The 21,422-nt window shown below is 53.8% G+C and overlaps 1 protein-coding gene across 1 annotated transcript; it reads right to left on the bottom strand.

The window, feature by feature from the left end:
• Window positions 1-208: 208 nt before the first annotated feature.
• Window positions 209-15,107, bottom strand: LOC141475265 (polymeric immunoglobulin receptor-like). The gene is made up of 9 exons (XM_074163532.1): window positions 15,065-15,107; window positions 12,005-12,355; window positions 11,311-11,631; window positions 5,287-5,640; window positions 3,106-3,426; window positions 2,043-2,118; window positions 1,345-1,460; window positions 879-928; window positions 209-415 (listed from the first exon to the last, which is right to left on the bottom strand). Exons 1-9 carry the CDS (start codon window positions 15,105-15,107, stop codon window positions 209-211), a joined length of 1,839 nt encoding a protein of 612 aa, XP_074019633.1.
• Window positions 15,108-21,422: the final 6,315 nt, after the last annotated feature.

Raw genomic sequence — 21,422 nt, 5'->3', positions numbered from 1 at the left:
AGCTCTGTCTGACCTGAGACAATCTGCACACTTGTGGTAAAATTCTCTACTGGCCTCTAATAGGAGGAAGTTCCTAAAAATGCACAGGCAACATACACATGGCAGCAAAACTTTCACCAGTGTCCATCCACACACCTTCTACTCCCCATTCCCACTTCTCGTTCCGGTTCTTTTCTCCCGTTTCTGGATTGTTTGGGGATTCTGTGCTTCAGCCTTTCTCATTTGTCGGTAACTGCTTGAGTGCAACAACAGCATATTCCACATCTTCATCTTTGGGTTTCGTGTGAGCCTGACTTGGTTCGATGTTGCAGTAGAGAGGAGCCTCAGGGCTGAGCTGGGATTTATGGTTCAGGGTAACGTATTGTAAGTCTTCGGTCTCATTCTTGGGACTTTCCGTTCTTTCAGTTCTGTCAAGCTATGAAAAGAAAGGGAAAACACTTATTAGCATGATTCGGTGCCAGGCCACAGCTGTTTTCAAAAGAACAAGGTTTTCCCAGGAGGAAAAGAGAAGCCATGTAAAAACTTACCTTTGGTCATGACAGAGGTGAAAGAATAGAAAACTCTTTCCTTCATCACCTCTCCTTGATACAGGTTACAACCTCATTGTCTAACCTTGGTTTCTAGTCTTTGAGACATTTCTCAGTGATTATTAGAATTTGCTCCACTGTTTTTTTTCCCGATGGAGTTTCCTTACATTAATTACCCCCCTCTCTCTCCAGCTAGGAACATTCCTCTCTCTGGTGACGTTGCATACCATTTCCCTTCCTTCTCACAACCAACAATGAACACCAGGTCCTCGTCAGGTGGGTCAGTCAGCTCCTCACACACTATTGGTAAGGGATGCAGGTACCGTTTGGGAAATCTATCATTTTCCTTACCTGTGCTGTGTCCTCTGGTTTGTCATAGATGTCTTCTGCTTGTCTGTTACCTTTGGAATGAGCCAAAATCAGAGGTTTTAGAAGTAGAGAGGTTCATGAAATGTCTGGGTATTGCCCGTGCTTCAGGAGTTTTGGAGAAGGCTGTGGGATTGCCCAGTCATAGAAGCGATGGGTGTGCCAGTGGGACCCATCTACCCTGAATCTGGTGAACATCCTGCTCTAGCTTTAATTCTCCTCTGACATGTTAGGAGGTGTCCTGTGCAAAGGCTAGAGGAACATAGTTTGGCCTATTGTGAGAGGAGATCACAGCAAGAAGCCTGCCTCGAGGCTTCCCAAGTTGCACCAGTCTTATCTTCTCCAGGGCACTGTGAGTTAGGAACAAGCCTGCCTAGAGTGGAAAGTGATGGCCAGAGAAGGCCCTGTTTAGTACAGACTAGAACATGAGGCATCTCTAGTCTCCACTTACTTCTTCTCTTCAGCTGCTTGCGCTGCCTGACGCACAGTGTTATCGAGCTGATAAGTGACAGGATGAACAGGATGCTCAGGATCCCAGAGAGGATTCTGAAGGTGTGCACATTTGAGCTGAAACCAGGAGAGCAAAACAGTTACCAGTGTTAGATGGTAGCACAGCATGATGCTGGCGCAGCCCATGACCAAACAGTAGCCAAAGTACAGGACAGGAGTAGCTCTTATACACTAGCTTTTATGCACTTGGAAGGAGGAGCTGGTTCTCCAGAAGTAATTCTATCTTGATTTTTCTACCTGGCTGTGCCTTCTGAGCTTTTCCTAAACTATTCCCCAGGCTTTAAATACAAGCCACTGCTCAAAGTTCAGAGTACAATTCCAGGCCCTATGGAGCAGGTACTGCCTTTTCCTCCTCTGTTTTGCTGCACCTGGCGCGCTGGAGCTGATGTATGACTGTACTCTGGGTGCTGCTGAAGTGTTAATGACCGAAGATGTCCAAAGGGGAAGAAGATCCTTTACGTTTAACTGCCTGGTAAACAGAAGGTTAAAGTAGCAGGCAAGGACTATTTCATATTTGAATATTCATGGACAGTCTTCAGAATGCCCAGAGCCTGCCTACCTTGGGAAGACAAGCGTACTGTGGAGAAGACATTAAAACTCCTCCCTGTGTTCAAATTAGAGACTTTCTTTAGGCCTTACCTCGGTGGTGGGGAGTTGCCAGAAGGGGTTGCTTGACTTGGCCTTGCAGTACCTGACGAAGTTGTTTGAGCCGAGACTACAATCACAAACATGAAGAGAAGAATAATCACTCCTGGGATGCTTTGCCTTTACCAGCTAAACTTCCCTGCCACTGGGAAGGTATGGATATAAATCCACACCCGCTGTGATGCCAGCACATCCAAGCTGCCCAGGCTGTAACCCGTGTCATTGAGCAAAGCAAGGTAAGGACCAAAGCGTGGGAGGGGGGGCAAGGAGCTGAGCAGGAGCCCCACTTTGTGTGTACCCACCCCAACGTGTGGCCGAAGGAAGTGCCATAAGTGCAAGCAGAGATGCTCGATGGCAGAGGTCTTCAGGTGGCAATGGAATATGTGACAAGCCTGTGCTTAAGCAGACAGAGGCTTAGGAAAGTAAGCAAAGAGCATTGTCTGTGAAGGACTCGGCCATAAGAACTGCTGCCAGGACATGGGGAGCAGAAGGGGACTGGAGCCAGATTACTCGAGCAGAGATGAGTCACAAATTGTGTGGGGTCCTGTCCCCTTCCTTTGGTCCCCCAGGGAGCGCAGGCTCCCAGTTTCTCAGCCCGTAGGACCTGGGAGGCCAGGAGGAGGGAGGGCTGGCAGGTGCGGGGGCCAGAGCAAGAGCAATGCCTGGCAGTTGAGGGGGGGTCTCCAGCAGTGCCCAGCGTGGACCAGGCGAGTGCTGAGCTGGGGAAGCTGCTCCTGCAGCCCCTGGCTGGGCCCTGTGGGAAGCAGTTGTGAAGAGTGGCCCCATTTGTGGGAGCTCCTGGGAAGCTCCCCCGAGTCTCTGCCGGGAGCAGACAGAGCATGAAGGGCCAGGCCTGAGCTTTGGCTCCACAGGCCCAAGGGGCAGCCGCCAGTGTGTCCACCAGAGAGACCAACCGACAGACAGAGAGGGAGACATCAGCTGTGCGGTGGCAGCGCCGGGCTCCTCGGTGCCGTGGCACAGGAGAGGAGGGAGAATCAGCAGGGTGGTGAGGCTGAAATCTGCCAACAGGCACGGTTGGCTGCCGGTAGGTACTCACCGTTGGACACAGAGAGCTTGAACTCCATTATCGGGATGAGAAGAGAGCCTCTGTAGAATGCACACTGGTACACGCCGCTGTCCCGGGCCTGCAGATTGTGCATGGTGATGGTGACAGTCCTGTTCTGGGTGTCATCCTGGATCCGTGTTCTGCCTGCCAGAGCTTGGCTGTTACTCCGTGTTGAAGGGTAAGATGTCCTCACCACTTCTTTACACCAAGTCTGACTTTCTCTTCGACACCAGTATTTTGTCACCGTACTGTGCCCCAGGGTGCCGTACGGACACTGCACAGAGAGACTTTCTGACTCCCGCTTGTGCAGCTCTGCAAAACAGCACATATGGTTACTGACCCGCGAGCGGTGGGCACACGGGCACCCACCCCCAGCCTGAGCTGGGCACCTGGGCCAGACCCTGCCCTGGGCAAGTCCCTGATGTTGGGGGTATTGGTCAGGGCAGGGCTGAGGTGGGGCAGGAGAAGAGGGAGCCGAGGGGCTGCAGGGCCAGCGGTGTCTGTGGGGCTCCGTCACATTGTGCCTGTGTGAGCGGGGAAGGCGGGGAGCGAGGCTGGGGAGGGTGGGGGGCTATGGGGATCCAGGGAAGCTGCTCGGCTGTGTGGGAGAAGGGGGATGGAGTGTGGGAAGGAATGATGTTGGTTTCTGACAAGACTTGAGTTTATGTTGGGAAAAAGGTACTCACCCTTGAAGACAGTCAATGAGATCGTCCTTAGGGGAATATACAAGTTACTGTTGGAACGGTGAGCACAGGAGTATGTGCCTGAGTCCTCTGCCTGGAGGTTGGTCATGGTGATGGACACGCTCTTATACAGGCAGTCGTCCGCTATTGTAACATTCCCCTTTGTGGCCTTGTTTGTGTATGGGTATGGGGTTGGGTTGGTTGTCTCCACTAAGGCCTCACATTCGTCATCTCTCACGCGGCACCAGGCTTTCTTCTGCTGGTATTCAGTCTGTGCTGTGTAAGGACAGTCGATATACAGAGTGCTTCCTTCCAGTCGTCTCTCCTCGGCATTAGGTGTTTGGGCTTGTAGACCTGCAAATGCCAGATGTGGCGAGGGAGAGGGGAGCTGATGCAGAGCTGCCCACTGTCTCCGACCTTCCTTTATGAGCACTTTTGTGGCTGGAGGAACTCTCAAAGCCGAGATCCATTTCTCCTGCTAAATTCCCCTGCTTGGAAACGGGACCGTTGATTTGTGGCGCGCTGTGCTGAGATTTGAGCTGGGACCACTTCTGTGATTTCAAACTCAGTATCTTTGGTTTAAAACCCACCGACATGTGGGTGCTGGAGGTGTTGGACCTTAAGCCTAATTGGATCCATGCGTGGTGCAGTGTTTGGCGCTGCCCCAGCAGCCCAGCCCGTTGTTACTGCCCCTTGCTGCAGGGAAAAGGGAGACCAACCCCTCCCCGCGCAGGGGATGGCAGTGGTGGGGATCAGCCACCGCTCAGTGAGTGGCAGGTTCTCCCTGACAGCTGGGTGGCCATTTGCTCTGAAAGAGTCCCTGCTCCAAGGCTTTACCCACCAGCAGTGAGGGAGGAGCTGTGAGAAAGGTGGTGATTGCTTGGGCAGGGGGAGAGGAAGGGACAGAGGGAGAGGGAAATGGAGAGGAGCGAGGCCCGTCCGGTGGCAGATCCCCCGAGAGCCCAGGTGAGCCAGACGGATGGCGCAGATCACTGCATTGCGGGTTGAAGGGTAATCTGTGCTCAGCACAACTTACACCAGTCTGACCCCTTCAGCACCAGTGTTTTGTCCCCGTGCTGTTCCCCGGGGCACTGTGGGGACCCTGCACAGAGAGACTGTCCAGCTCTGGGAAAGAGCACATGTGGTTACTGACCCGCGAGCGGTGGGCACACGGGCACCCACCCCGGTCCTGAGCTGGGCACCTGGGCCAGACCCTGTCCTGGGCAAGTCCCTGATGTTGGGGGTATTGGTCAGGGCAGGGCTGAGGTGGGGCAGGAGAAGAGGGAGCCGAGGGGCTGCAGGGCCAGCGGGGTCTGTGGGGCTCCGTCACACCGTGCCTGTGTGAGCGGGGAAGGTGGGGAGTGAGGGTGGGGGGCTGTGGAGGTCAGGGAAGCCACTCGGCTGTGTGGGAGAGAGGTGATGGAGCGTGGGAAGGAATGATGTTGGTTTCTGACAAGACTTGAGTTTATGTTGGGAAAAAGGTACTCACCCTTGAAGACAGTCAATGAGATCGTCCTTAGGGGAATATACCAGTTATTGTTGGAACGGTGAGCACAGGAGTATGTGCCTGAGTCCTCTGCCTGGAGGTTGGTCATGGTGATGGACACGGTCCTATATTGGTGGTTGTCCACTATTGTAACATTCCCCTTTGTGGCCTTGTTTGTGTATGGGTATTGTGGTGGGCCACCGGTTGTTTCCACTAAAGGCTCACATTTTCCATCTCTCATGCGGCACCAGGCTTTCTTCTGCCAGTATCCAGTCTGTGCTGTGTAAGGACAGTCGATATACAGAGTGCTTCCTTCCAGTCGTCTCTCCTCGGCATTAGGTGTTTGGGCTTGTAGACCTGCAAATGCCAGATGTGGTGAGGGAGAGGGGAGCTGATGCAGGGCTGCCCACAGCCTCCCGATGGACAAGGGGAAACTGCCTCCGACCTTCCTCCATGGGCATTTGTGGCTGGAGGAACTCTCAAAGCCAGGATCCATTTCTCCTGCTAAATTCCCCTGCTTGGAAACGGGACCGTTGATTTGTAGCGGGCTGTGCTGAGATTTGAGCTGGGACCACTTCTGTGATTTCAAACTCAGTATCTTTGGTTTAAAACCCACCGACATGTGGGTGCTGGAGGTGTTGGACCTTAAGCCTAATTGGATCCATGCGTGGTGCAGTGTTTGGCGCTGCCCCAGCAGCCCAGCCCGTTGTTACTGCCCCTTGCTGCAGGGAAAAGGGAGACCAACCCCTCCCCGCACAGGGGATGGCAGTGGTGGGGATCAGCGGCCCCTCAGGACCCGGGGGGTCGTCTGTATGGGCTGTGGGGACAGGGCAGAGGGAAGGGGCGAGGGCGGTGTGTGCCCTGGGGAGGAAATGCTCGACCCGTGGCTGGGCCTGATCTTGCCCCCAGGCGCCTGCAGCTCCTCCGTGCCGCACCCTCGGAGGGTGCCCAGCGCCTCAGGGGTGCGAGGCTGTGCCGGGTGCAGGGCTGCCTCGGTTCCTCAACCTGCCACCACACTCTGAACGCCTTGTGCTCTCGGCTGGGATGGCAGGGGAGGCAGGCGGGTGCCCCAAGACAGCTCTGTCCTGACCCGGGGCTGCGGTCGGAGCAGCCGAGCAGGGCCAGGCCGTGTGACGGGAAATGGCGACTGGGTGAGGCTCTGGGGTTGCTCTGGAGACCGCAGCTCCGTGGCCCCAGGGTGGTTTGTCCTGAGAGCCTGGAGGAGCTGGATGGGCGATGGTGGGATCTGGGGCCGTCCCTTCCCTCCCCATCCCCATGGGGCTTTGAGCATCCTGGTCTGGTGGGAGGTGTCCCTGCCCAGGGCAGGGCGGTTGGACAAGACGATATTTAGGGTCCCTTCCAACCCAAACCATTCCATGATTCTATGATTCTATGATCCCTGCCGAGTCCGGCTGGCTTGGGATTCCCCCCCAGTGTGGGATTTCCCACAATGTGGATCCCCCCAGGCAGCGGGAGGTGGGGAAGGGGGTCCCACTCCCCCTGGGTGCATGGGAAGCCCGAGGGAAGCGCAGCCCTTCTCTTACCTGGGAAGCAGAGCGGCAGCAGGAGGAAGGCTCTCAGCTCCATGGCTGTCCTCAAGCCCAGGCAAGGGGCATCGCTGGGGGCTGCCCAACGTGTCCCCTTTGAAAGCGTTTGCCTTGTGAGCCCTCCAGCGCCCCAGTGACGCTGCTGGAGGCAGTGCCAGAGGTCTTGCCACAAGCGGAAATCCTTCACCATGTTCTGCAACAAATTGGGGAAGTGGCTGAGAGCAGAGCTCGGTGTCCTGATGGCAAAGGCCCTTTGCTGCTCTCACCTGGCCATTGTCACGCTCTGCCCTTTAGGCCAGTGGCCGTGGGGCACTCATTTGGCTGTCGCAAGCCAGGGGAGATGGAGCAGGTCCTTTGCTCTGGCCAAGCCTTTCTCTCTGGGCTCCCATGGTGTCCTCGGCCCAGGCCCTTGCTTAAAATTCTACTCAAAGCCAGAGTGGTGATGGGTCCAGGGCTGTGTCTGCATGGACCCTCCCGTGGGCTGTATCGCTGAGATCCGCAATCTCCACCCCACCAGCCATTCCCGTTGTGCCCTGTGCTTTGCTGTGCAGAGCCCTCGAGCTGCCTACTGCAGGAGTGCCCAGCTGCAGAAACCAGACCAGAACCATTTGGCTTTTGCACATTTTATTTGTCACGGGGCAATCTTGCAGAGCCCTGGCACAGGGGATCGTGGGGAGGCCGAGAGACTTTGCAGAGCTCTGTGGGAAATGTGAGTGCTGCGGGGTGAGACCTGGTGCCGTTGGCGCAGCTCCTCCTGGGTGGAACCTGACAATAGGGGGGTGCTGGTGGCAGAGCCCGGGCTGGCAGCGAGGGCAGCTCCCAGCAGCCGATACTGCCCACGGGCTCCTCCCTGCCTGCCCCCCCTCCTCTGCTGGTCCAAAGGAGAGGAGGTGAGGCTGCTGGCTGGGCTGGAGATGGGAAGATTAGAAAGAGGAGGAGGAAAGAGAGCATTAACTGAGGCAGGCTGTTTTTTCCCCTCCCTCAAAATCCCTTTTGACTTTGCTGTGTGACGTGCAGGAGTGTATTTAAGGGCTGGCCTCAGGTGAGGCTGGCAGGGTGGCAGTGGGTGGTAACTTGTGCTCTGGCTTGCTGGAAGAGACTTCTTTGACCCGGGGCACAGAGAGGCTTTTGGCACGGGGCATCACGTGGGCTCTTCTCAGTACTTTCTCCTCTCCTGGTATCTCCTGCCCTGGATGGGTAGAGGGAAAAGTCTTTCATGAAATGTCTATTAGCTGGGAAATGTCCATACCTGAGTCCAGCAAGGGGAAAAGGAGGCTGATGTTTCCTGATGGGGGCGAACACTTCCTGTGCTTTGGAGAATCACAGGAACTTCCAGGAATCGGGGATAGATTGATCACACAAACTGCCCCTTGAGCCTTGTAAAAGGGAGGCTTTATATATTTGGAGATATTTAGGCGGTGGGAGAGGTTTCTTCTCTTACGCAAAATGTTTCCTTCTGAGTAATATCGGGAGGGAAGTTCCTGCCGGAGTGGTTGGTGCTGAGCAACAGAGGGAGAGAAGCTTGTACCCTGCCTGCTTTAGGCCGTGTGGGATTTAAACTACGTCAGGGTACAAAGTGCTGTGATGCATGGGCCCTGGCAGCCAAGAGTGGTGTAGGTGGGAGGAGCTGCTTTTGAGAAATTCAAGAGACATAGGGAAAAAGAGGGGAAAAACTCGTCTCTATATAGCACGGGTTTTCCTCCCCCAAGCTTCTTCACCCCTCTCCTCCTTTTGCTTTTCTTATCACTTGCTCAAGGGCAGCCTCTCAGTGTGTCTGCTGGTGTCTGTGTCCGCTCTTACTCTGTTTCATGGCTTCTCTAAACGGGATGCAATTACAGGAGCTTGCCCCCATGGGAAAGCTTTGATAAGAAGGGACTTGCTGTGGTTTTGGCTAAAGCCCACATGACTTGCGTCCCCACCAGGCAGGTGGTTCCCCTTCTGGAGAGGGCTTATTGTTTTGCACTGTGGCTTTGCTGCTTACTGTCATCTAGATGCCTTCTGTGTGCAGTTCCTCATCCTGCTTCTCGTGAGGAGCACTAGGATCGCTATTGCCAGGATCTTGCTGGTCACGATACCAAGGACAAGCCAAAGGAGGATCTGGCACCTTGAAAAAAAGGAAAAAAAAATATACCAAACCCACAAAACAAATCCAAAACCCCACAAGGGCAGCAGAATTGATCCAGAGAGATGGAGGGGTTCCCCATGAAGGGTAAGGATTTCATGGAACACAACCGTTCTTCATCCGTAAGGAGAATCCAGCAGGAATTAGTATTGAAGGGAGACTCCAAATGAGTTTAGAAAGGAAGGTAAATCTGTCCCAAGCGTCATTCTACAGATGTCACTTTAGCATGATGGAAGACTTGGCTCTCCAATCCAGGGGGAGTTTGGATACTGCAGGTTGCTTTTGAGATTATCTTCCCCACATAGGAAACTCCTAAAAGGAGCAAATTTGACCGTTTGTGTCAATGACAAAGAGAGTGAAAGGGAAAGAGTGCGGAGATTTTTACAGAGAATGTAAGATGTGTGAGGACTCATTGCTCCATAGCATCACGATGCAAGGAGGACGGCAGAAGGTATTAGTTTTGCCATAAGTAAAGCAAAAGAGCTACCCGTGCTCCTGTTTCAGAGGCCTAGGTTCCCAGTAAGGCTCAAGAGGTTTTTCTTTTTGCCACTTGGAATTTCTTATATTTCAAAATCTCGGTTTAGCTGATTCTCCTGTTTTCATCTTTGGAGGAGGTTGATATACCCTCCATCTGACCAAATCCTCCATCTGGCAATATTTCTGGGACAGCATCTTTGTAGCCACGTGCATTTCTTTTGCCATTTGTGGTGAAATCCCAGTTTTTTCTATTCTTTTCAGCTTGCTGCTTTCTAGTGAGAGCAATGTTTTCTCTTTGCCCTGTAACATCACAGCTTCTTGGTCACTTTTTGCAGCCATGAGAAATTAGGCTAGCCAATTCCCTTTTACTCGATTGCTGACAAAGGAAGGGGAGTCTTTTGTCACCTGGGGAAGGAGAAGACAGAACCTGCCCTTTTCTACCCTGGAGTCTCCAGGCTGGTTTGTGCTGCTCCGTTCACCTGGCAGCAAGGTACAGCTCACTCATCTTGTGTGATTTCTTCCTCAGTAGTGATAGTTCTTTCAGTGGAGGTAGTGGGACTCATTGGAGAAATGGAAGAAGAGGTGTTTGGTGCTTCACCAGCAAGTAGAACACATTCAGAGAAAGGACTGACCTTTGCCAGTGGCGGGAGGCAAAGCAAAACGGAACGGCCAGTCAAGTGTGCAGTTGGTGAAGAGGTGTATTGACAGCAATGTCTCTGCAGGCACGACTGAAGTGATTTTAAGTACAGAGGAAACGATACAAGACATTAATAACTCCTCCCTGTGTTCAAATTAGAGACTTTCTTTAGGCCTTACCTCGGTGGTGGGGAGTTGCCAGAAGGGGTTGCTTGACTTGGCCTTGCAGTACCTGATGAAGTTCTTTGAGCCGAGACTACAATCACAAACATGAAGAGAAGAATAATCTCTCCTGGGATGCTTTGCATTTACCAGCTAAACTTCCCTGCCACTGGGAAGGTATGGATATAAATCCACGCCCGCTGTGATGCCAGCACATCCAAGCTGCCCAGGCTGTAACCCGTGTCATTGAGCAAAGCAAGGTAAGGACCAAAGCGTGGGAGGGGGGGCAAGGAGCTGAGCAGGAGCCCCACTTTGTGTGTACCCACCCCAACGTGTGGCCGAAGGAAGTGCCATAAGTGCAAGCAGAGATGCTCGATGGCAGAGGTCTTCAGGTGGCAATGGAATATGTGACAAGCCTGTGCTTAAGCAGACAGAGGCTTAGGGAAGTAAGCAAAGAGCATTGTCTGTGAAGGACTCGGCCATAAGAACTGCTGCCAGGACATGGGGAGCAGAAGGGGACTGGAGCCAGATTACTCGAGCAGAGATGAGTCACAAATTGTGTGGGGTCCTGTCCCCTTCCTTTGGTCCCTAAGGGAGCGCAGGCTCCCAGTTTCTCAGCCCGTAGGACCTGGGAGGCCAGGAAGAGGGAGGGCTGGCAGGTGCGGGGGCCAGAGCAAGAGCAATGCCTGGCAGTTGAGGGGGGGGTCTCCAGCAGCGCCCAGCGTGGACCAAGGCGAGTGCTGAGCTGGGGAAGCTGCTCCTGCAGCCCCTGGCTGGGCCCTGTGGGAAGCAGTTGTGAAGAGTGGCCCCATTTGTGGGAGCTCCTGGGAAGCTCCCCCGAGTCTCTGCCGGGAGCAGACAGAGCATGAAGGGCCAGGCCTGAGCTTTGGCTCCACAGGCCCAAGGGGCAGCCGCCAGTGTGTCCACCAGAGAGACCAACCGACAGACAGAGAGGGAGACATCAGCTGTGCGGTGGCAGCGCTGGGCTCCTCGGTGCCGTGGCACAGGAGAGGAGGGAGAATCAGCAGGGTGGTGAGGCTCAAATCTGCCAACAGGCACAGTTGGCTGCCGGTAGGTACTCACCGTTGGACACAGAGAGCTTGAACTCCATTATCGGGATGAGAAGAGAGCCTCTGTAGAATGCACACTGGTACACGCCGCTGTCCCGGGCCTGCAGATTGTGCATGGTGATGGTGACAGTCCTGTTCTGGGTGTCATCCTGGATCCATGTTCTGCCTGCCAGAGCTTGGCTGTTATTCTGTGTTGAAGGGTTGTCTGTCCTCGCCACTTCTTTACACCAAGTCTGATTTTCTCTTCGACACCAGTATTTTGTCACCGTACTGTGCCCCAGGGTGCCGTACGGACACTGCACAGAGAGACTTTCCGACTCCCGCTTGTGCAGCTCTGCAGAACAGCACATGTGGTTACTGACCCGCGAGCGGTGGGCACACGGGCACCCACCCCCAGCCTGAGCTGGGCACCTGGGCCAGACCCTGCCCTGGGCAAGTCCCTGATGTTGGGGGTATTGGTCAGGGCAGGGCTGAGGTGGGGCAGGAGAAGAGGGAGCCGAGGGGCTGCAGGGCCAGCGGGGTCTGTGGGGCTCCGTCACATTGTGCCTGTGTGAGCGGGGAAGGTGGGGAGCGAGGCTGGGGAGGGTGGGGGGCTGTGGATGTCGGGGGAGCCACTCGGCTGTGTGGGAGAAGGGGGATGGAGCGTGGGAAGGAATGATGTTGGTTTCTGACAAGACCTGAGTTTATGTTGGGAAAAAGGTACTCACCCTTGAAGACAGTCAATGAGATCGTCCTTAGGGGAATATACCAGTTATTGTTGGAACGGTGAGCACAGGAGTATGTGCCTGAGTCCTCTGCCTGGAGGTTGGTCATGGTGATGGACACGCTCTTATACAGGCAGTCGTCCACTATTGTAACATTCCCCTTTGTGGCCTTGTTTGTGTATGGGTATGGTGTTGGGTTGGTTGTCTCCACTAAGGCCTCACATTCGTCATCTCTCACGCGGCACCAGGCTTTCTTCTGCTGGTATTCAGTCTGTGCTGTGTAAGGACAGTCGATATACAGAGTGCTTCCTTCCAGTCGTCTCTCCTCGGCATTAGGTGTTTGGGCTTGTAGACCTGCAAATGCCAGATGTGGTGAGGGAGAGGGGAGTTGATGCAGGGCTGCCCACAGCCTCCCAGATGGACATGGGGAAACTGCCTCCGACCTTCCTCCATGGGCATTTGTGGCTGGAGGAGCTCTGAAATTCGAGATCCCTTTCTCCTGCTAAATTCCCCTGCTTGGAAACGGGACCCTTGATTTGTGGCGGGCTGTGCTGAGATTTGAGCTGGGACCACTTCTGTGATTTCAAACTCAGTATCTTTGGTTTAAAACCCACCGACATGTGGGTGCTGGAGGTGTTGGACCTTAAGCCTAATTGGATCCATGCGTGGTGCAGTGTTTGGCGCTGCCCCAGCAGCCCAGCCCGTTGTTACTGCCCCTTGCTGCAGGGAAAAGGGGGACCAACCCCTCCCCGCGCAGGGGATGGCAGTGGTGGGGATCAGCCACCGCTCAGTGAGTGGCAGGTTCTCCCTGACAGCTGGGTGGCCATTTGCTCTGAAGGAGTCCCTGCTCCAAGGCTTTACCCACCAGCAGTGGGTGAGGAGCTGTGAGAAAGGTGGTGATTGCTTGGGCAGGGGGAGAGGAAGGGACAGAGGGAGAGGGAAATGGAGAGGAGCGAGGCCCATCCGGTGGCAGATCCCCCGAGAGCCCAGGTGAGCCAGACGGATGGCGCAGATCACTGCATTGCGGGTTGAAGGGTAATCTGTGCTCAGCACAACTTACACCAGTCTGACCCCTTCAGCACCAGTGTTTTGTCCCCGTGCTGTTCCCCGGGGCACTGTGGGGACCCTGCACAGAGAGACTGTCCAGCTCTGGGAAAGAGCACATGTGGTTATTGACCTGCGAGCAGTGGGCACACGGGCACCCACCCCGGTCCTGAGCTGGGCACCTGGGCCAGACCCTGTCCTGGGCAAGTCCCTGATGTTGGGGGTATTGGTCAGGGCAGGGCTGAGGTGGGGCAGGAGAAGAGGGAGCCGAAGGGCTGCAGGGCCAGCGGGGTCTGTGGGGCTCTGTCACACCGTGCCTGTGTGAGCGGGGAAGGCGGGGAGCGAGGCTGGGGAGGGTGGGGGGCTGTGGATGTCGGGGGAGCCACTCGGCTGTGTGGGAGAGGGGGGATGGAGTGTGGGAAGGAATGATGTTGGTTTCTGACAAGACTTGAGTTTATGTCGGGAAAAAGGTACTCACCCTTGAAAACAGTCAATGAGATCGTCCTTAGGGGAATATACCAGTTATTGTTGGAACGGTGAGCACAGGAGTATGTGCCTGAGTCCTCTGCCTGGAGGTTGGTCATGGTGATGGTCACGGTCCTATGGTGCTGGTTGTCCACTATTGTAACATTCCCCTTTGTGGCCTCTTTTGTGTATGGGTATGGTGGTTGGCCACCAGTCGTTTCCACTAAAGGCTCACATTTTCCATCTCTCATGCGGCACCAGGCTTTCTTCTGCTGGTATCCAGTCTGTGCTGTGTAAGGACAGTCGATATACAGAGTGCTTCCTTCCGGTCGTCTCTTTTTGGCATTAGGTGTTTGGGCTTGTAGACCTGCAAATGCCAGATGTGGTGAGGGAGAGGGGAGCTGATGCAGGGCTGCCAACAGCCTCCCGATGGACACGAGGAAACTGCCTCCGACCTTCCTCCATGGGCATTTGTGGCTGGAGGAACTCTCAAAGCCAGGATCCATTTCTCCTGCTAAATTCCCCTGCTTGGAAACGGGACCCTTGATTTGTAGCGGGCTGTGCTGAGATTTGAGCTGGGACCACTTCTGTGATTTCAAACTCAGTATCTTTGGTTTAAAACCCACCGACATGTGGGTGCTGGAGGTGTTGGACCTTAAGCCTAATTGGATCCATGCGTGGTGCAGTGTTTGGCGCTGCCCCAGCAGCCCAGCCCGTTGTTACTGCCCCTTGCTGCAGGGAAAAGGGAGACCAACCCCTCCCCGCGCAGGGGATGGCAGTGGTGGGGATCAGCGGCCCCTCAGGACCCGGGGGGTCGTCTGTATGGGCTGTGGGGACAGGGCAGAGGGAAGGGGCGAGGGCGGTGTGTGCCCTGGGGAGGAAATGCTCGACCCGTGGCTGGGCCTGATCTTGCCCCCAGGCGCCTGCAGCTCCTCCGTGCCGCACCCTCGGAGGGTGCCCAGCGCCTCAGGGGTGCGAGGCTGTGCCGGGTGCAGGGCTGCCTCGGTTCCCCAACCTGCCACCACACTCTGAACGCCTTGTGCTCTCGGCTGGGATGGCAGGGGAGGCAGGCGGGTGCCCCAAGACAGCTCTGTCCTGACCCGGGGCTGCGGTCGGAGCAGCCGAGCAGGGCCAGGCTGTGTGACGGGAAATGGCGACTGGGTGAGGCTCTGGGGTTGCTCTGGAGACCGCAGCTCCGTGGCCCCAGGGTGGTTTGTCCTGAGAGCCTGGAGGAGCTGGATGGGCGATGGTGGGATCTGGGGCCGTCTCTTCCCTCCCCATCCCCATGGGGCTTTGAGCATCCTGGTCTGGTGGGAGGTGTCCCTGCCCAGGGCAGGGCGGTTGGACAAGACGATATTTAGGGTCCCTTCCAACCCAAACCATTCCATGATTCTATGATTCTATGATCCCTGCCGAGTCCGGCTGGCTTGGGATTCCCCCCCAGTGTGGGATTTCCCACAATGTGGATCCCCCCAGGCAGCGGGAGGTGGGGAAGGGGGTCCCACTCCCCCTGGGTGCATGGGAAGCCCGAGGGAAGCGCAGCCCTTCTCTTACCTGGGAAGCAGAGCGGCAGCAGGAGGAAGGCTCTCAGCTCCATGGCCGTCCTCAAGCCCAGGCAAGGGGCATCGCTGGGGGCTGCCCAACGTGTCCCCTTTGAAAGCGTTTGCCTTGTGAGCCCTCCAGCGCCCCAGTGACGCTGCTGGAGGCAGTGCCAGAGGTCTTGCCACAAGCGGAAATCCTTCACCATGTTCTGCAACAGTTTGTAGAAGTGGCTGAGAGCAGAGCTCGGTGTCCTGATGGCAAAGGCCCTTTGCTGCTCTCACCTGGCCATTGTCACACTCTGCCCTTTAGGCCAGTGGCCGTGGGGCACTTCTTTGGGTGTCGCAAGCCAGGGGAGATGGAGCAGGTCCTTTGCTCTGGCCAAGCCTTTCTCTCTGGGCTCCCACGGTGTCCCCTGCCCAGGCCCTTGCTGGAGAGCTGAGTTGGTGATCACAGAAAAACACCCAAGACAGAGGAAGGTCTGAGGCACCTTATGTACACGAAAGGACTAAAACAACTTTTTGCCTGGAAATGAAATGACAGCGATGATATTACATTAGTCTATAAAATCAGGAATAGCAGGGAGAGTGAGAAGCCTTAAAATAACTTGTTCTTTTTTCATTGAAATAGAGAAAAAGGAGACTAATGTAATAAATTTTGATAGCATTCGGTTTCAATGCTTGGTCTGTGGAGTGTGTGATCCAGCAGTGAGGTAACAAAAGGTTTGGGGGATGGAGAGTCTGGGGAGCATTCAAATGTTTCCCCCAGGTTTCCTGGTTATTTGTCACACGCATAGTTTTTATAGCCCTTATTTTTGTGCTTTCTGCCTGTTTATCAGTACAAACCTTGCAGTGAATAAGACAGAAAAGGACTGTGCGAGAGCGGGCAGCGGAGCATTTGCAGAGGCCAGTTCTGTGGTTTTTCTCATGGCACAGGTCCCTGTGTGCCCTGTGCGGTGTCACCAGCTGTGTGAGAGGGCGAAGCGCAGGCTGGCAGAGGGAATGCTGTTCTTTCAGTGCTGACTTACGAACGTTTCCCTCTTCAAGAGGCTGTGATGTGCCATATAGGGACAGACTCCTAGCCATATTTTCAAAATTTCTAGTATTTAGCTCTCTCCACTGAAAGAGAAGAGAAGGAACGTTGTATCTCAGCATCCCTCTCCATGGCTAATAGGAAAATGGGGTCTTTTCCTTATTTCGAATTCATTTTTTTACTGTATTGTAAAGGATAACACGAATTTACTTTAAGTAAAAAAATTGATCTTTCGCAGAAAGCAAATATATTTTGTGGTTAAAAATCACGATTTTGCACTGAAGTCTAGTTTTCCTCAACCAAAGATTGCTCCCTGTGAAGATCTGATACAGAAACTGTTCTTTGCATTGTAGTGTTGGGGCACAGTTTGCCCTGCTCGAGCAGGAGTCAGAAACAGTCCCTTAAAAAAAGGAAGCCGTCGTGCTGTGTGGCTTGGTGCCAGCTCTGCTGTAGTTGTGCCCACGGCTGGTGGGTTCAATGTGTGTATTCGAGGAAAAAGGAGGTATCAGGCAGGAAACTGTGGTCGTCAAAAGATGAGGAGATTCTCCAGCTTTGGTTACAGCTTAGTACTATGCCCAGGGACCAATCTTTTCATACCTATTCAAGCTTTGTGTCTAGAGATACAGTGAGCACAAATATGTATGAAATTATATTTCCTCTATGGAATAGTTAACAGGCCTGAGCTGGCTCTGCGGAGGCTTGAGAAAACTGGGGATATAAAAGGTTTGGTAAGGAAACGGCAGACTGTCAGTCGTGTGCGATAGTAAATCTGTGCTAGTCATTCTGGGGGCTGCTGCAGTAATATTACACCGCTGTCATTTGGATGATCCGGGTTCCAAAATTATTAGCAACTCTTATGTATGTTTGCTTCCTGCTGCCTCCCAAAGACTCTTCTTTTCCTTGACAGAGGTTTTCAGAGGGATCTTTCCCCTCAAGAGTTGCTTTTTGTGCCGGATCAAAGGTACAGAACTCTGCGCTTAGTCTGGTGTGCCTCGGTACCTGCCATTCTGCATCTTACAAACCGGCTCCTAAGAGGCATTTAACAGCCATGAAACAAATGCTTTAAGACCTTCCTTTCTTCACACAGATTTAGCCTGTCCTTAAGTAGTTGTGTTTTCTATTAAATATTGCTTGTGCAGAGAAGGAATCACTGCCAGGACAGTTGCCCACTGAGCCAGTGACTGCATGGTCCTTTCAGGGAGTGGTGGTGCTTGGCCAGGAGACCTGTTGTTTGCATGACACGCTTGTACCTGTTTTTGAAGAGGAAACTGTCCCCAGAATGACTTGGCTTCTGGTCCTGGAGAAGCCAGAATCTCCAGGTAATAGGGACCGGAGCTGGCCCATCTCCTTTCGTAGCAGTGCAGAGAATTTCTTCATCTGAAAAGAAACTTGCTTTGGTGGTAGAAACTTTCAGAACATTCCTTTCCTAATGCTGGAATATCATGTCCCTAGTCAGTGGGGCTTGGCAGATTCCCTTCTGCCTCCCCTTGAAATCCCTGGGCCCTTCTCTGCCCTTCAAGGCAGTGACAGTAAAGAAGTGTAAAGTATATTCCTCTGCCTCCCCGCTGACAGTGCTCTCCCCTGGGCCAGTACCTACCTGCCTCGCTCCATCAGAGCAGTGCAGAAAGACTGTACTGACACCCTGGCTGCAAATAATTTCCAATTATATGAATAAGCAGCTTATTAACAATACATTCTGGCTAATCATTTTGTGCTCGATATCTTTGCATTGTCTTGTCCCCAAATCCCTCTCTCATCAGGCACTTGATGCTCAGTAACAAGAAGGGGGAATGCACTCGTTCTCTTATGAACAAATCCCAAGAGTCTGCAATTAGTTCAGTTTCTGCAACTGGTTGCCTCCAAACTGTGCCAAGAACTGTGCTGTGTCGCGATGCCTCGTCCTTTCCCAGAGCATCTGCCTTTGCCATGTCCATGGAAGGTGCTCTCTTTGAGGAGAGAAGCTCTTTGGGGCAGGGCAGGACAGGTCATGAAGAGATGTCTGTCCGGGACCCAGTATGTTGGTCGCTAAGGAGCAGCAAGGAAATAATGAAGTTGGTCCTTTTGCTGCATCTCAGACAGAGGATCAATATGGCTTTTAATTATAGTATCACAGAAAATAAAATGAATGTTATCTCAGGAGGTCACTTAATCTAGCCCAGTGACACACCGTAGGATCAGCTCTTTCGATGTAATTTCTAAAGATCTCTCTTTAACTAGTTTAGGTTGCAGTGTTCTCCTGGTGACCTATTCCAGTGCTGCACCATCCTTATTCGAAAGCTTCTCCTAACATCTGACTGTCCCCGCTACTTAAACACTTTGCTCCCTTTTGTATCCGTGAGAACAGATTATTCCCTTCCTCTTGCTTTGGATGCAGTGATGCCTGTCGTGCCTCCCCTCCGTCTTTCCACTCCAGACTAACCATCCCCAAGTCTTTTAATTTTCCCTCCTTGGTTGTGTTTCTGACAGCTTGGATCTTCCCCCCCCCCCCCCCCCCTTCTCTGAACTCTCTCATCAATCCACTTATTTTCTGCCTATCTGCTTGGAGTCCTCAAAGCTCCCTGAAGTTTCTTTTGAGCTTGTCATTCACGGAGTCACGGATAAAAACATATGCTTCTTCATTGCCTTCCACCGGGAAGGGCTGGTTTTGGGGTGCGAGACCACTAGAGGGCAGAGGAAGATCAGGAATGGGGTGCCGGGCTCAGGGGGGGCTTCGCAACCTTGGAGGGGTGTCTTTGCCAGCCCAGTCCTGTGTCTCTGCTCCCAAGCAGCCGAATGGCTGCGGTGGGCTCAGCACCGAGGTGAAATGCTGACCTTTCCAGTGCCTTGGCGATATTCCCCGTGTTTTGCAATGAAAACCAAAGGCTCTGCTCAGCTCACGGGCTGTGCGGTGACCGGAGCCCATGGCATCAGGTGCCCAGACATGGCAGTTTGTCTGTCACTTCACTCCTCTCTTTCCCCAGGCTCGGGGAGGCGGGTGCCCATGTGAGCCCATCTTGTGCATGCTGCAAAGCTTTTAGAGAAGCTGTATAGCCTTGCCTCACCCCGCAGGGTGCCTTAAGAGAGATCTTGCACAGACAGCAAAGACTCTTCTTCCCAAAATTGTGAGCAGGCTGCAGTCTTAAGGCCTTATCCGCCAGACGATGGAGCCTGCCAGGCCCTTCCTGGGGCCATCGCCACCAGTTGCTTCTTCAGCAGAGCAACACAAACCAGTCCTTCACCCTCACCCAGGCCTGATGCTCAACAGGGATGCGAGGCAGTGGGAACTGATGCTAAACGACCCTAAGAAAGGGGGATGCTGGAATAAAGGGGAAGGTGGGGGCTTGTCTTAGAACAAGGGGGTAGAAGATGGCCTGGGGAAGCGGTAGCTTTAGTGAGCAGCAAGAGCAGAAGCAGGGTCGGGGGGAGGCTGGCAGAGCTGGAGGCGGTGGCCGTGTGTGCTGGGGCTGCTGGGCACGCAGGACACGCAGGACACGCTGGACAGGCACTCTGTGAGCAGGACATGGGCCACGGGCTTGGCTCGGCTCTAAAGGAGAAGAGGCCCCACAGCAGCAGCTTAGCGAGAGGCCTGGTGTTTGGTCTGTTCCACATCAATGGGGCGTCCAGCTGTGGCTGAGGATGAAAGCAAGCAAGAGAGAGAGGATTAAAGGCTCCCAGGGTCTCCTCTAACCCGCCTAAGACTCACCGAGAGGGCAGTGTGCGGCTTCAGGAAGGCTTCTTCATATGGAAAATATTATGTGAGGGAGAGAAAGAGAAGGGGGAAGGGAGGAGGGAAAGAGGGAGACTTCTGTCCAGAGAGTGCTGGGGGAAGACTGATCACAAAAAGGCATTTTGGAGGCTGAGATTGAGCCCAGGGAGAAAGTGCTGAACTCTGCCATACTCGATGGGGCACAGGTGTGATGAGTTTGGGAGGCGTGCAGATGGGGGTGAGGTCCAAATGTGCTAAGAGCACATAGCAGCAGAAAAATAAAGGGATGAAAGAAGAGGGAAAGTAGAGAAGGGGAACGAGGAGGCTGGCAAAAGGGAGGAGAAAGGAGAGAAATGGAGGGGGGAGGTGGTGAAAGGTGGAATGAGGGCCACAGAGGAGAGCGGGAGGTGGTGAAAGGCCGGCTGTCTGCTCCATTGTGTTATTAACCAGGTCGCCAGGTGGAAGCACCCCGCGTGCAGCCCTCCTGGCCCGCTTCCTACCCCCACCAAACTGCTCCCAGGAATGCTTGTGATGGGGAACAAATTGCTAACAGAAGTGAGACATTTTGCACTGAATGCAAGCAAGTTTCCAGTGAAAGGTTTCCTGTCAGCGGGTCGGGTCTGGAGGGTGTGGAGCCTTTCTGCCTGCTCTGGCAGAATAATCCTGCGAGTTAACACGAAGCATTGGTTATAGCGCAGGATAAAGGACCTGAGGCTGGGCTTTCCTGCCTTCTGTTTTGGCTGCCACCGTTTGGCTGCTTTCATTCACCGTTATTTTCTGCTTCACCCGCGTGTGGCATTCTTGGTCTCATTAGCCCTTCCTCCGCTCCCCCGGCCACCCCCCACTGGTGAGATCTCCTGAGTATTCACAGGCTTCCACTCTACTTTCCTCCTTGATTTATACTGTTGAACTGAATGACCTTCCTTGACCTCATTTTCATGACAGTGTGAGCACACACATCGGCACTGGGCGAATGGCAAGGAGAGTCCCTCCCTTGCAGTCCTGCCCTCTGGGCTGCAAGGACGTTAACTCTGCTGTGGGGTGGGTTTGGGGGGTGCTCACACGCTGTGGATGGGTGCCCCATCGCCTGCATCTGTAGCACTGCCTTGCACACGTGGGAGACGTGGAAGGTGCTGGCTGAAAAATGCTGATCTATGTCTCTTTGCACATATGGACGGTGTTTAGCCGAGCTGGCGTGTGTGCACGAGCAGTATGCAGGAAAATCCTCCTGGATATTTCACTCTGTGTATAGATGTGCAGTACTTTTCCCTTCTCCATCACCTGTGCTTCCGGGGAGCCCACAGATATATACAGTTTGTCCCTGTGAGAAACGCACACCAATACTTTTCTCTCTCTCCAGGTTGCTGTGTTCTTCGTCATCGCTGCAGTAGCTGAAAACTTGCTTACATGGGCCAGACAAGGCAAAATCCAGAGCTGGGAGATGCATACTGACTCCCTGGTATGGACACACTTGCAAGGTGAGGGAATTTCTACTGCCACGAATACCTTGCTGCCCTGTGACAACTCATGGAATAAGCGGATTATAACAGGAGAGAGAATAGACCACTTCTCCCTCCTCCCTAGAAAACACATAGTCGAGTCTCTGCTCCTGGTTCTGAGGAATTTCAGACAAAAGTCTGAAGTTCTTAAGGGTAA

This window comes from Numenius arquata, chromosome 24 (genome assembly GCF_964106895.1).
Source record: "Numenius arquata chromosome 24, bNumArq3.hap1.1, whole genome shotgun sequence".
Classification (NCBI taxonomy): Eukaryota; Metazoa; Chordata; class Aves; order Charadriiformes; family Scolopacidae; genus Numenius; species Numenius arquata.
The sequence above is the reverse complement of the archived record's forward strand: the minus strand, read 5'-3'. Positions and strand labels throughout refer to the sequence as shown.

What these genes read in the sequence shown, in the direction of transcription:
- LOC141475265 (XM_074163532.1), bottom strand. Translation starts at nt 15,107, where the DNA reads ATGGAGCTGAGAGCCTTCCTCCTGCTGCCGCTCTGCTTCCCAG. An exon ending in CTCATTGACTGTCTTCAAGG is followed by an intron (nt 11,632 to 12,004) that starts GTGAGTACCTTT and finishes GCTGTTCTGCAG; the next exon opens with AGCTGCACAAGCGGGAGTCG. An exon ending in CTCATTGACTGTCTTCAAGG is followed by an intron (nt 3,427 to 5,286) that starts GTGAGTACCTTT and finishes GCTGTTTTGCAG; the next exon opens with AGCTGCACAAGCGGGAGTCA.